This window comes from Lytechinus variegatus, chromosome 6 (genome assembly GCF_018143015.1).
Source record: "Lytechinus variegatus isolate NC3 chromosome 6, Lvar_3.0, whole genome shotgun sequence".
Classification (NCBI taxonomy): domain Eukaryota; kingdom Metazoa; phylum Echinodermata; class Echinoidea; order Temnopleuroida; family Toxopneustidae; genus Lytechinus; species Lytechinus variegatus.
The window spans coordinates 30,495,322-30,507,479 of NC_054745.1; the positions used below are offsets into that span (position 1 = coordinate 30,495,322).

Consider the following 12,158-nt stretch of genomic DNA (forward strand, 5'->3'; position numbering starts at 1 on the left):
ATATTAAATGCTCAAACTCTCCCTTTTTATTCTTCAAATGACTGAAAATATTGTTTTGAAAAACATGCTGTAATGAAAAAATACATACATGTCTGAAGACACATGTATGCATTGGTAGTAATTTTTTCATTTTTTCACTAAAGTTTAATGTGGGAAGCTGTTCACATTTGTCTTCTTATATTAAGAGACAATGTTTATTTATATATGAAATAATAATGTGATTTTCATTTTTTCCTCTCCAAAAACTATTCAATGAAAAGCTATTTGCATACAATTGCAAACAACAACAATGTTTCTCCTGCTTTCATTAAAGATAAATTCCAGTTTTGGTAACAATCTCAAAATTACATTTTCCAGAATCTATTGACAACCAAGTATCTGTTGAATAAAAAATATGTGGCAAAGGATTCTGGAAGAAATTGTGTAATAGCTGAGAAATAAGCAAAATAAGCGCGGATTCGGTCACTTCCGTCGGGTCTTTATTCCAGCAATAATGATACACTGTCCCACGTGTGCCTATCTGCATTGGTGATCTTCAGTGTGACCATTTTTCAGTGTAGATTTCAAGATTTCACAAAGTTCAGTTTATGTAATTGTACCAGATCTAAATCCTTGATGATATTCTGACAATTAAGCCTGGTTTTACAGACTTTCTCATGAAATCAGTGTTTACTGCAACTACTAGCATTTCTCTTTAAAACCAACTTGGTATCAGGATGAACTGTCCCTTTAAAAGTTCTTTCTGTACTCTCAGCAGGAGATCATATCTGATATAAAATATTTCTGAAATCTGAGAAGTCTCTACTCTAGACTGTATTTTATACAGTTTATGATGAATTGCAGAGAAAAAAGTTATTCAATTTCGATATTTTTTGTTTCAGAAGGGAATTAGCAGGCATTCATGTTTATCTGCGCATGATATCCATACACGTTTGTGAAGTTTTGCACCATGAATGTACATTTTATATAAAAGTTTATACATTTAAAAATATATCTACTGTGCATTGTATGCGCTGAGCTTGCAGAGTCCGGTTTACTTGCATTGATTCATTAAAGCCACCACGTTCAGCAGAACGTAGATCAGTGCCTGTGCCGATGCATCACGGGACTTGCTTGGGAGAGACAGCTCGCTGACCGGCGAGCCCGAGACATTAGCTAAATATCCAGTAGATCTTTAATAAATAATGACGTTAGAATAGGGGTACATGTATAAGCGAAAAATTTATCAAGGTCTGGGGAGTGTTTCATGAAAGGACTTGTCGGACGTTTTATCCGACAAGTCCCATTTTATCTGACAGTTTCCTATAGTAACAGAGCCTCTCAGCCAATCAGAATGAAGGAAAGATGTCAGATCTGACAACTTGTCAGACAAAAATGTTGATGAAATGGTCCCCTGATGCACACAACATCATGTAGTTAGAATATATTATTTGGTCACATATTTGAACCAAAAACTCTATTAGGATTTAATCTGTGTACATTTATATAGGATGTATAATACCAAATGGCACTGATACTAAAAAAAAAATTAAAAAAATGACTACAATGTATAGTGCAGACAGTGTGTACAGTCATGTACGTAAAGTGTGTAAATGCAGGGTGATACATGTGAATAACATGCTTTTAAGGACTTGGTGTTAATTTTTAAAGGGACATCAACAGTCTAATGTAAACAGTCCATGGGTCCTCGTGTTTGCATTATCTATGCAGACTTTAAAGGTAATGTTTACACTAATCTTGAACCTCCCAGCCCAGGCTATTCCCTGAACTGGGACATTTGTGCAATGTAGCTCTAGTCTGTGTGCACAGACCCTCATCAATATTACATGGACATGTGAACTCATATCAGGAGAGCTGATTTTTATATTTTCTTTTCACATTGACCATTTTGTACATGTGTACATGTATGTACATGTACATGTATGTTGGGAAAGTTCAAAGGTCAATATTGAATTTCAAAAATCAATGTACATGTACAGTTACACTGTACATGTAGCAGGTTTATACTCAGGTCAGTTTCCTGGGGCCCGTAACACAAAGCTAAGCAATGATCGTAGAATGTTCTACGATTAAATTTTCTACGATTGATTCCATTGACTACAACGTACAATCAATTGTAGAAATCAAGCTTTAGAAATTAATCGCTAAACTTTGTGTTACGGGGCCCTGGTTAGTTTATTGCTTAACGTTGTGGATTATTTTGACCAGTATGGCTCATGCTTTATTGAATGCACTATTAAAGTTGAAAATGGATGAAGCTTGAGTTTGTCTGGATTGTCATGTAAGCAGGCTGCCCCTTGCTTGCTATCAAGGTCTTTGTTTATTAGCAATCATTGAATGAGGTTTAGGATACACTCATACTCTATTGTCATTTAAATTTGCCTTCACACTGGGGTTTTAGTCATCTTTTGTTATAACTGAGACCCTTCCCTTCCTTTTGTCATTGTAGTCTTATATCTCAGACTGTGCCCAACAATCCTCATGTCATATCAGTTATTTCACTTTAGTTTTTTTAATGACCTACATGTAGGCCCACAATTTCATTACATCCCCCTTTCCCCTTTCTTCCACGCTTCTTCTCCACTCTATGAAAAACTGTGGCAAGAGTGTCATTTTAATATACAGATGTGACATTAGGTAGGTATTTATCGTCAGTATCAGGTTCCCTGGAGAGGAACTTGAACTTTCAGTCCTCTGCTTCCTTGCTTACTGAATAGCATTCAGGTAAAAAATCAAAATCACCATCAAATTCACTGTAAATTCACTATTAATATTTAAAGGGGAAGTTCACCCTGAAGAAAACTTTGTTGCAAAAATAGCAGAAAAAATAGTAAAAAATTTTGGTGAAGGTTTGAGGAAAATCCGTTAAAGAGTAAGAAAGTTATTAGAGCTCAAAGTTTTGGATTTGTGACGTCATAAACGAGCAGCTGCCCCATGTGTTATGTAATATAAAATGCATGAATTTCAAAATTTGCATGGCTTCTGATGACTTAATTTTGTTTTCTATTCATGATTGGGTGTTAAATGATTTGTCTATTGATATACAAAAGGTACAGTGAAAACCATTTTCAATTTTCTTAGAAAATGACATTTCATTGATTTTTTACCATTCGCTATGTAGGAATGCTGCTCGCATATGACGTCACAAATCAAATAATTGAAATTCTAATAACTTTTTAATTATTTGATGAATTTTTCTCAAACCTTCGGCAATATTTTTTATTATTTTTTCTGCTATTTTTACTATAAAGTTTTTGTCAGGGTGAACTTCCCCTTTAATAGCATTTTGTGAACCTTTGTGACTTTGTAATAGGGTCTGAATTGTAGGCAGAATCAGACTACTTTCAAGTAATGAGCAGACACCACTCAATATCATGAATAGCATTGTGGCTCTTTACACTTTAAATACACATACATGTAGGTCCATTCTTTAGCTTGATGAGTCAATGGTATTTTCTATTTTGTGAAGATCTATAATTAACAGCTGCATGAATACTCCAAAATAATAAACGGCAAAAAGAAACCTACATGTATGCCATCCATGGCATTACATTATTGTAAACTTTGAAAATGGTTGGTTTTACAATTTCAGCCAAATAGAGAAAAACCCACAAAACACGAACAATAACCCAAATTCCCCCCCCCCCCAAAAAAAAACACCAAAAAACAAAGCTTTGTCATAATAATGGCCAGTTTCATTATTATCAGCTTTAAAACATGGTTGGTTTTGAAATTCCAACCAAATAATGAAAATTAAACAAAAACACAAACAAAAACAAACCTGTGTCCTTCATGGCCATTACCATCAATGTAAAAAATGTTTGGTTTTACAATTCCAAGCAAATTATGAAAAAATGTAAAAACAAACAAACCTATGTCTTTCATGGCCAGATTTATAATAATTGGCTTTAAAAATTGTGATATACATGTACACTGTAGTTAAAATGATTCCAACCAAATAATAAAAAAATAAACAAAATCAAACAAACAAACCTATGTCCTTCATGGTCATTATCCTTTAAAAATGGTTGGTGCTACAATTCCACCCAAATAATGGGGGGGGGGGGGTGGACAAACCATATGTAATGAGAAAAACCAAAACAAGTTCAACCAAATTATGAAATGGTAAACAACAAAAACAAACCAATACCCCTTTCATAAACCCCATTAAAATGAATTAGGCAGCTAATAGCAGCCTAATTTGGTCGTAAAATTGGAGGACAAGAGTTATCCGCATTACTCTGATGCTGCTATTATCCGCATAATAGCAGCATCGGGACAAGATTTTGAGTTTATGAACGCATTTCCAAATAATGCGGATAATTGCCATGGTGCGGTCACAAGGTCACCCTTTTTCAACACAACCGCATCGGAGGGGGCGTGTCCAGTTGTCATGGCGATTATCCGCCTTTTTCAGGACGGGCGCTCGTAAAAATAATGCGGCTTATTTTCGGAGTTTATGAACGCAATTTTTATTGAATTATCCGCATTACTCTTAGGCGGCTAATTGGAGGATGGGTTTATGAAAAGGGTACTACATGTATGTCTTTATGGCCAGTTTCATTATCATCAACTTTGAAAAATGGATGGTTGAATATACAATTACTTACAAATCCAACCAAATAAAGAAAAATAAACAACAAAATAAACAAATCCATGTCATGTGTGGCCAGTTGCATTATTATCAACTATAAAAATAATTAATGTTTGGAATGCAATTCCAACCAAATATAATGACTGAAGTCACATGATATACATGTACTGTGTTGCAGATTGAAATGAACTTTTCATATTTTCATATAATACAATTCATTAATGTATGTTTCATAATATCTTTTTTTTTATTACATTATTTAATCAAAGGACTACATCATCAGATGAATTCAATCAATTTACACTTGAAAACAATTTACACTGCATTTGCAGCACAACAAAAACAATCCCCTTTTTTCAAGATTAAAAAAGACATGCATGCCATGTTATAGCGAGCTCTATAAAATGCGAGCAAATAGATGAAATTCCATAAATTTTTGTGCAGTCTCACATTACCATGGACACAGCATGCACTGCTGAGTAGAGCAGTAGATTGAGGATCTCTTCTTTTCCAATCACATTTTGTTTTTTTATGAGTGAGAAATTGCCTGAATTTTTCATGACTTTCTGACATGTATGAAGGTAGATTATCACTTTCATGCAAAGAGCAATTTGATAAAATAGTGAGAATATGTTTGGTCACATGATGCTATTCAAACTGGTTTATGGTTTATGAAGAAAAAAAATTCAATCTGTAAAGAACAAACAATTGAACCGGAAATTAGACATATTTTGTCTAAATTAAATCACACTTTGAATTGTACTTTATCAAAATAAATGATGAACCTGAATGAAACATCAAACCATGTCTCTTTGTGTGATTATTGACTTTTGCCAGCTCTATCTTAACTTGCAAAAGAACCATAAAATTATCAGTAGTAATCATAATTATCTTCATGAAATATCTGCATTATTTTCCTAGCAAATATTCAAAAAAAAGCTACACCAGTAATCCTACTCAAAACAACTCTTTAAAAGTTTGCTTAAATTCTTTTGACTAACCACATTAAATTGCTTTGGTCTAGTTTGATTCATAATACACTCAGTTATTTCATAAATCTGAAATGCTTGTATAATATCTCTGTCAATAATATTCCATAGATATATAAGCTTTCATTACCCTGGACATTGCTACTCATTGCTTTATATAACAATGCAAATTTAGTGTGCTAACTTCAGTTTTGGTTTCATGTCCCAAATATACGTAGCTTAATTACATAGGCCTATCCCTCTTTCTATGCAAAGAAACTGTTATTTCTTGAATAATTATCATCAAAATAATTTCTCCTCAACTCAATTATTTCTTTCCGTTCTCCTTGTCCTTGACAAGTATAACACAATGAATTTTATACCCTTTTTTCATACAAGTCTTGTCGCGTTCTGTTATCTATACAGCGACCTCACAATATGCAAAATTTATGCAAATGAACATTTAACCACGTGAACCTGAAGGTTTTCTTCACTTTCATTTTTACATTTTAGATAATTGGTTCAGAAAACCTTTTAAAACAATATCTAAGCACACTTACTTCTTTGGCAGGAACTACGAACTTTGTTTACATAATACTATTTGGACAAGCTTCATCCTAGCCGGAATCTGCTACTTTTCGGAGAAATTTCAGGCCCTCGGTCGAAACTTGTTGCTCGATGTTTTATGACATGTTTCGAAGCTGAAATTTTAGGCCGAAACCGATTTTTACCTATGAACATATATTATGGTATCTGCAACAAATAAATAGTTTCGATCATCGAAACATCCTCCCGCCCCACCGGATGAGGAGACTTTTTGAAAACTTGAAATTTCTCAAACAAATATCTATCACATGACATACAAATGAATAAATACATGTATATTATATCAATAATTTTCAATGAATTGAGCTCAAATGAAAGTTCAGTCTCAAAGTCTTTAATTCAGTCACTATAACCTTCTGTTGGGTAGATGACCGCTAGTTTTGTAATGGGTCTACGATACTCTCCGGAAACAGTTTTTAGCTTCACATTTCGAACTTTACCATCAGGTCCCGGATAAACCTGAATTATTCTTGCTATAGTCCACTTTCCACGGATTGCATTGCTCTCTGCAGTCATTACAACGTCACCAACTCTAACGTTCCTTCGATCTGTGTTCCACTTTCTACATGGTACTAACAGTGGTAGGACGTTTTGAGACCACTGCTTCCAAAAAGAATCCACTATTAGCTGAACGAATTCTACGCGATCGCGAGGATTCTTGGTTTGCTTAAATGGACCCTGTGGGATATTTCTAGAAGACCTGCCTAACAACATATCATTTGGACACAAATAATTTCCATCATCTGGGTCATTGCATTTCCGTCCTATCGGTCTCTCATTCATAAGGTTAGCTACTTCAAGAAAGCATGTATACAAAAGATTCCGTACACTTAAATGGTGTGAGCACTTGCTCACCAATTGCTTTCTTGATTGATATTTTGGCACTTTTAACAAGAGATTCAGCGCACCCATTTTGGTGGGGTGCATTAGGGGTGATGAACTTCCACTGTATCCCCTTATCTGCACAGAAATCTTTGAGCTCATCTTCACTCCATCCCGATATCATCTCGCGAAGTTCGCGTTGAGCTCCCACAAATTGCGTTCCATTGTCGCTAAGGATCTGAGCTGGTCGTCCCCTCACTGATAAGAATCTCCTTAGGACTTGGAGAAATTCCATTGTTGAACAGTCAGTTGCCATTTCCAGATGAACGGCACGCGTATTTAGACATGTAAAGATTACACCATAATGCTTGGCCCTCTTATTACGACCAACCTTTACTTGAAAGGGGCCAAAATAGTCACAGGAGGTGTAATGAAATGGTGGAGTGTGAGGTGCGACACGATTACTAGGTAAATCAGCCATCTTCTGGGTCTCACGCTTGCATTCTGTTGACCTGCATTTAACACAGCGATGCTTGACGGTTTTTGCCAAACGATGTCCTTGTAAGATCCAAAACTTGCGTCTCGCCTTGGCGGTTGTCGTCTCAACACCTGGGTGTCCAATCTCATGAACGTGACGTGTGAAAAGTAGAGCTATGTGATGGGAACCTGGGAGTAGAGCTGGATGTCTAGATTCATATGATGTCACTAAGTTCTCAACTCTTCCTCCTACTCTGATTACTCCTTCGTTATCAATGAAAGGAGTAAGGGTTCTGAACTCTCCTCTCTCAAATCTGCTTTTCAGACCCTTTTGCGCTTCCTTTGTCCAATATAGCTCAGCTTTCTCCAACTCTGCTGGGGCTAATGTCACATCAGCTTCTGGCATGGATTCTTTCTTGAGCTTTGACTTGAGAATCCGTACAAATCTGAGAACGTAGGCAGTCACTCTGACTAACTTTCGCCAACTTGAGAAATGTTCAGATTCGATGGGGGCAATTGATGTGCTGTTGACAACTAACACTGTCTGATTAATCTTTCGTCTCTCTAGATTCTCAAGACTCTGGTCGATATTCACCTTGTCTACTGGCCACTCTGTTTCGTCGAGATGCAGGAATCTAGGACCGCACTTCCATTCTTTCATAAGGTCGTTTACTGCGATTCCTCTTGACACTTTGTCTGCTGTGTTATCTTCACCAGGTATATGTTTCCAGCTTGAGGGGTCAGTGAGAGTCTGAATCTCCCCTATTCTGCTTGACACAAAAGGCTTATATATCCTGGCCGAAGACTTGATCCACTGTAGAGTTATCATGCTGTCCGTGAAGAACATTACTTTCTCAACTTCTAATCTCATCTCTTCAGTGATCGACTTGTACAGTCTGGCAGCTAACACGGCAGCCTGTAGCTCCAATCTGGGTATTGTCAATGTCTTTAATGGTGCTACCTTTGACTTGGATGCAACAAAGCGAGTCTCGAACTTGCCATCTCCGGTTTGCCACCTTAGATACACACATGCACCATAAGCATTTTCTGATGCATCAGAGAAAATGCACAACACTGGTTTACCTTGAGCTTCAGAAGGTGTTAGACATCTTTCGAGAGATACTTCATTCAATCCTTTCATTTCCTCGAACAGAAGCCTCCAGTCCGCATCTTCTTCTTCAGTAAGAGGATCGTCCCAGTTGTAGCCTCTTTGCCACAATTTCTGCATCCCTATCTTGGCTCTTACAATCACTGGGGCAGCAAATCCTAGGGGGTCATATATGTGGGCGATTTGACCTAGGATTTTCCTCTTGGTTAATCTTTCTTGACTCTCTCCATCTAATCTTGAATTCAGTACACTGTCTCTCAGCTTTACTTTGTAAGAGAAGGTGTCATTTTCTCTGTCCCAAACTACTCCTAGGACCTTCTCCTCAGCTATGTCATCTAGTAATTTCATCTTTCCTTGGGTGAGGTCTCCCACATCAGATTCATTGGAAATCCACCCTTTGACTTTGAAGCCTCCGTCATTTAACACTTCATCTATCTCTGCACTTAGTTTCCTGGCTTCATCTACAGTCTGTACAGAGTCGCATATGTCATCCATATACACATTCCTTTTCAAAACAGAAGCAGCATGAGGATGTGTACACTCTCCTTGTTCTGCTGTAAGCTTCAGAGCAATCTGGGCGATTGCAGGTGCTGGTTTGTCACCGAAAGTGACAACCTTCATCATGTAGACATCAGGTTCTCTGTTTCCATCCATGTCTCTCCATAAGAACCTATGGACATGTTGATCTCTCTCAGGGATTGACACACGATGGTACATCTTGGAGATATCCCCACACAAGGCCACTTCATTTTCCCTGAATCTCAAGAGCACTCCGACCATACTGTTCAAGAGATCGGGACCTTTCATCCAGTATTCATTTAACCGATGACCTTGGTAAGATGCAGAAGAATTAAAAACAATTCTGATAGGGGTGCTCTTTTTTTCTGGTCTTACAACAGCATGATGTGATATGTAATGAACTGGTCCTTCATACTTCTCGATGTCTGCTGCTGTGAGTTTCTTAGCAAACCCCATTTCTTCCAGTTCATGGATTTGCTTGTTGTACGCTTCCGCGTGCTCTGGGTTTCTATATAGTCGTTTTTCAGTTGACTCAAGGATTTTCACTGCTTGACTCTTATTATCTGGGAGTTCATTAGGATCCCTTTGCCATGGATAGCCAATTTCCCACTGCTTTCCTTTCTTCTGTGAAGAAGCTCTGATGATCTCTTCCTCTTTCTGTTCATCAATGGTTAACTTAGTCTCTTGGCACTGACAACTTACACCTTGAGATTCCATTCGCCAAAACTCTGACAAGTCTGGACTCTGAACTGCTACATGAAGGACATTGACACATGTGGTTCGCTTCTCTGTGCCACCAAAGATCACCCATCCTAATGGAGTCTTTCTTGCTATGAAGTTACCTCTCTTCTTTAGTTTACCACCTACTATGTATTTTGGATGATCTATTCCAATCAAGATCTCCACTGGCCCACTATCTCTGTTCAGGTTAGGGATATTAAATTGATCTGCGAGGTCTTTCAGATTAACAGCTTCTTCCTCTGTTATTGAAGGGACGCCGACAACTTCAATCATCTGGTGTTTCTTGGTTGTGTTTGCTTCTCTAATCGGCACTCTATATCTGAAAGTTTCCAACTCTTCTTCAATGTCGCCAAGCTTTTTGATTGTGATGCTCGTTTTGGTGCCTTTCAACTGGAGTCTCTCGGCGAGTGAATTTTTGATCAAACTAACTTGTGAGCCGCTATCTAACAGGACGTTTGCTCTAGTATCACTGTCAACGTCTATGGATAAGATTGGCAGCAACGATGCTCCAACTGTAGTCGCAACGTTAATGTCATTTTTACCGCTCTCATTTTCCATCTGTTGACTGGCTTCAAAGTGCAACAAAGGATGGTGATAGTAAGTGCACCCTTGCTCTGAACATTTCTGCCTTCTCCTACAGTTTGCCATGTAGTGGTTTTTCCCTTCTTTCTTTTGGCAGCTAAAGCAACATCTATTCTCCTTGAAGAACTTCAGTCTTTCTGGGGCAGCCATAGAGATTATACGCTTACACTGATCTACCCAGTGCTCATCAGTCTTGCAATGCCAACAGCGATGTTGTCTCTGAGCTCTGTCTCGTGGCTGCTCTTCATGGTATCTATCACTATGGTCTGGTTTGCTCTTTTCTTTATATGACAAATGATGAACATTTGCTGACTTTCCTTCACTTTGCATCTGTGATCTCAATGGTGCTGACGCTCTCATCCTAGCTTTCATTTCCAGGTTCAGCCATGTCAACAAAGTTTCAAAGCTTGCAGCTTGCTTCTCTGATTCTTGGTATCTAAACCAATTCTTCCTATCAACAGCGCACATTTTTCTCTCTATGGTTGCTAACATGTGACTGTTGTCCATGTCACCCTTCTTTCCTACTAGCTTAAGGATGTTATAGCTTCTTCTAACAAGGTTGACAAACTCACAAAATTTGTTGTCTTCGTTCTCTTTCAGTGGTTTGAATTTGCTCAGGTCGTTGATTATTGTATCTGCAACAATTCTAGCATCTCCATACATGGAATCTAATAGATCCCAGGCAGCATCATAATCCTGACCTATGCCTTGGATTAATTCGTGTGCACGGCCAACGAGACAGCTTCTCAGGATTGTCATTGCATCACGTTTTCCATAACGCGAATCAACCATGTGAACGAAGTCTGACTTGAATATCTCATAGTCCCGAACATCTCCAGCAAACTTGGGTAACTTCGGCTTCTCCAGCTTAAAATTGCATCTAGCATCTGACATACCTGGAGAAGTGTCTGGGTTCTGCAGTGGAGGGGGATACAAGATTGCCGATTCTGGAGGTATAGGAGACCCTCCCTGCATTGGCGGCATCTCTAACTGTGGTAGTACTTGTTCTGTTGGCGTCTTGACTCCTGAGCTGGTTTGAGAACAGTAATCTGTAACCTCTATCTGCAGTTTCAGGAATTCTTTCTGGCAATCATCCATCCACTGTTCCTCTATCTCAAACTCAGCATCATCATCAATAGTCATAGTAAAGTTCTCATGGGCTTCTTGTAGGTCTCCATATGCTTGCTCAAACTTGCTGTATGCAGACTGAATTTCTGGCACTTCTCTGTTATTGTTAAGCAAGATCTGAAGACCGTTACTGTGCCTGGTGAGCCTGGCCTTCGCTCCCCTTCTCTTGAGTTTCAGCGACTTCTTGTCCTCCGCCATCGTAGTAACAACTCAGCGAAGTTCCACCAGAAATTGAATAGTATGGTTTATGGTTTATGAAGAAAAAAAATTCAATCTGTAAAGAACAAACAATTGAACCGGAAATTAGACATATTTTGTCTAAATTAAATCACACTTTGAATTGTACTTTATCAAAATAAATGATGAACCTGAATGAAACATCAAACCATGTCTCTTTGTGTGATTATTGACTTTTGCCAGCTCTATCTTAACTTGCAAAAGAACCATAAAATTATCAGTAGTAATCATAATTATCTTCATGAAATATCTGCATTATTTTCCTAGCAAATATTCAAAAAAAAGCTACACCAGTAATCCTACTCAAAACAACTCTTTAAAAGTTTGCTTAAATTCTTTTGACTAACCACATTAAATTGCTTTGGTCTAGTTTGAT

The 12,158-nt window shown here is 37.7% G+C and overlaps 2 protein-coding genes across 2 annotated transcripts in view; one reads left to right on the forward strand and one right to left on the reverse strand.

Moving 5' to 3' along the window:
• Positions 1-12,158, reverse strand: part of LOC121417703 — a 39,377-nt gene that overhangs the window by 26,528 nt on the left and 691 nt on the right. The window contains exon 2 of the mRNA XM_041611437.1: positions 7,024-11,819. Coding sequence (XP_041467371.1) covers positions 7,024-11,743 — 4,720 coding nt within the window. The 5' untranslated portion in view covers positions 11,744-11,819. The remainder of the gene's footprint in view (positions 1-7,023; positions 11,820-12,158) is intronic.
• Positions 1-12,158, forward strand: part of LOC121417350 — a 49,356-nt gene that overhangs the window by 1,214 nt on the left and 35,984 nt on the right.